The sequence below is a fragment of the Oryzias melastigma genome, linkage group LG20 (genome assembly GCF_002922805.2).
Source record: "Oryzias melastigma strain HK-1 linkage group LG20, ASM292280v2, whole genome shotgun sequence".
Lineage (NCBI taxonomy): Eukaryota > Metazoa > Chordata > Actinopteri > Beloniformes > Adrianichthyidae > Oryzias > Oryzias melastigma.
In genome coordinates, this window is record NC_050531.1 from 296,725 (window position 1) to 298,928 (window position 2,204).

At 43.2% G+C, this 2,204-nt stretch overlaps 1 protein-coding gene across 1 annotated transcript in view; it reads left to right on the forward strand.

Annotated features, from left to right (window-relative positions):
- The window catches only part of adgrg2a (adhesion G protein-coupled receptor G2a), a gene marked incomplete in the record, with an annotated part of 26,756 nt that extends 26,652 nt beyond the window's left edge, over positions 1 to 104 (forward strand). The window contains 1 exon segment of the mRNA XM_036217521.1: positions 4 to 104. Within this exon segment, the coding sequence (XP_036073414.1) occupies positions 4 to 104 (101 nt within the window).
- Positions 105 to 2,204: the final 2,100 nt, after the last annotated feature.

Consider the following 2,204-nt stretch of genomic DNA (forward strand, 5'->3'; position numbering starts at 1 on the left):
CAGGGTCGGCGCCCACAGACAGCGGGATCTCCAGCGGCTCCAACATCGATGTCCTTCTCAACGAGATTCACGCCACCAACCTGGACCTGCAGAGTGAAGCCTGAGCATTCCTGCTTCTGCTGGTTTCCTGCAGACTGAAGGTCGTCGTAGATGAACCGAGGATGAAGATGAAGCTCTGAGGACCAATGAAGGACCGTGGTGGGACTGAGGACTTCTGGAAGAGCTGGTTTCTACACGGACAGTAGGAGCCGTGAAGTAGGAGAGAACTGGATTCTGACTGAAACGGCTGAAACATGTATGTTGTAGCGCCGCAGGTACAATGTGAAAAGATGACAAACGGAAATATGAAGATGTTTTAAATGAAGATGTTTCTGTAAACAAACAAAAACAAAGACTCAATCAGTGTTGAAGATGAGCTGCACTAACACTCACCTGGAAAAACCTGCTCCTGATGCCTCCATGTGGCGACTCACACAAATCCATGCATAAATACCTAACATAAAGTTTGCTTGAACTTTCCTAAAAGGCTCTGACGGCGTCTGTCGCCTTCCGCTGTGAGAACGCCAATTCGGAGCTGGATGAACCAAAAGTGTTTACTCTGTTCGGTCACATTCTTTGTAGTTTAAGACCAGAGAGATAATAAAACCTCACTTCCAAACCTTTAAGCTGTTTGTCTTGTAATGTGTAACATCCACAACCCCCATGAGATTGGCGTAACCACACCCTCAGATGAAACCTGACGAGGCTGCAGCCGCCGGCGATGAAAATTGACCTGTGAGGGAGCAACATGAGAGGAGGGAAGACCCAGAGATCTTTGTTTCTTCTGCTCTTTCTTTGTTTGCTTTTTCAGTCTCACGATGGTGAAACTTTCTGCTGCCTGTGAGGCTGTGGTCGTCCACTAGGGGTCAGTGTAATCACACCTCATCTGCTGCTCAGTAGCCAAGGAAGCCCCAGAGATCTATTAGAATAAACCCCTTAAAAAATGAGTAAAAGGGAAACAAATGTGAGTCTTACAAACTAAACAAAGAGGGACTTTATTTTCTCACAGACTTTTAATAAGTTAAAACACAGGAAGTGCATGTGGGTTCTAAAACTCAGTCATAGCAGAAAAGAACAGAGAAAAGTTCATTAAACCGAAGAACGGTTCAGGTTGAATGTAAATGTGATCATCTATAAAACACAGTGAAAGGTTCAAAAGTCTTCCATGCTGCTGCATGCTGAGCTCTGACATATAAACCTGTACAGGGGGGGCATCAATATGTAATCAAGGTCAATCTAAAGGTCAGTATCAGGGGGGGTGGAGCTTAGCTCTGCATTGCTTTCATGGAGCAATCAGCTGTAGGATCATAAACGTTTAGAATGACCGTCTTCTCTGAAAACGCTCCAGCAATTAAAATTCTCGCTTAGAGTTTGGGAAAAATCTCTGAGTTGAGTTTTCAGTCACTTCTCACATAAATATATAAATGTACAGATCAGATCGACTAATCTGATCTGTGGATCTGATCCACTTCAGTGTCCTATAGGTCAGAGGAAGAAACATTTTTGATTCTCTGCTTTGTTTGTCAGATTTGGTTTGATGATTGTAAACATTCTAGAGGAAGAGGAATCTTTCTCAGTTTGTTTTTCTGCTTTTATCTCATCATTTTAAGAACAGTTCAGGTTGAATGTAAAAAGTATAACAGTCTGCATTAAAATCACATCCCAATAAAACCAAAAACCCTCAAAGTTAGAAGTTTTTATCACAAATATGAGGAAGTGTATCAGCTTCTTCCAGAACATGGTTGAAGATGTCAGAATAAGTAAAGGTGTTTGATTCATCCATGGAGGGCAGTAAAACTCCATAAAGCTGAGCTCAGCCTCACAAACTCACACAAACACTTTTATTTGATTTCTAGTCTTCAAACGTCTCCCATGTTTGACTCAATAAACCTCCCACTGATTCTGTAATCAGCATTCTGCCGTTTCCTCCAACACAACAAACAAACGGCCGCCCGCATGCTGCCGTCACGTCTGCAAACACGCTGGCTAATAACAAGCAGCATCAGCACAAATGAGAGCTCCTCAGGGAGCAATCAGATCAATGAGGCGCAGCACTCAATCAGATGTTGATTGATGGAATGACTGAGGCGGCAGCATTTCTGCTGTTGGAGAGGCCTTTGAATGAGAAGACGAACTATTCCACGTAGAGTTTGTTTGTCACCAAT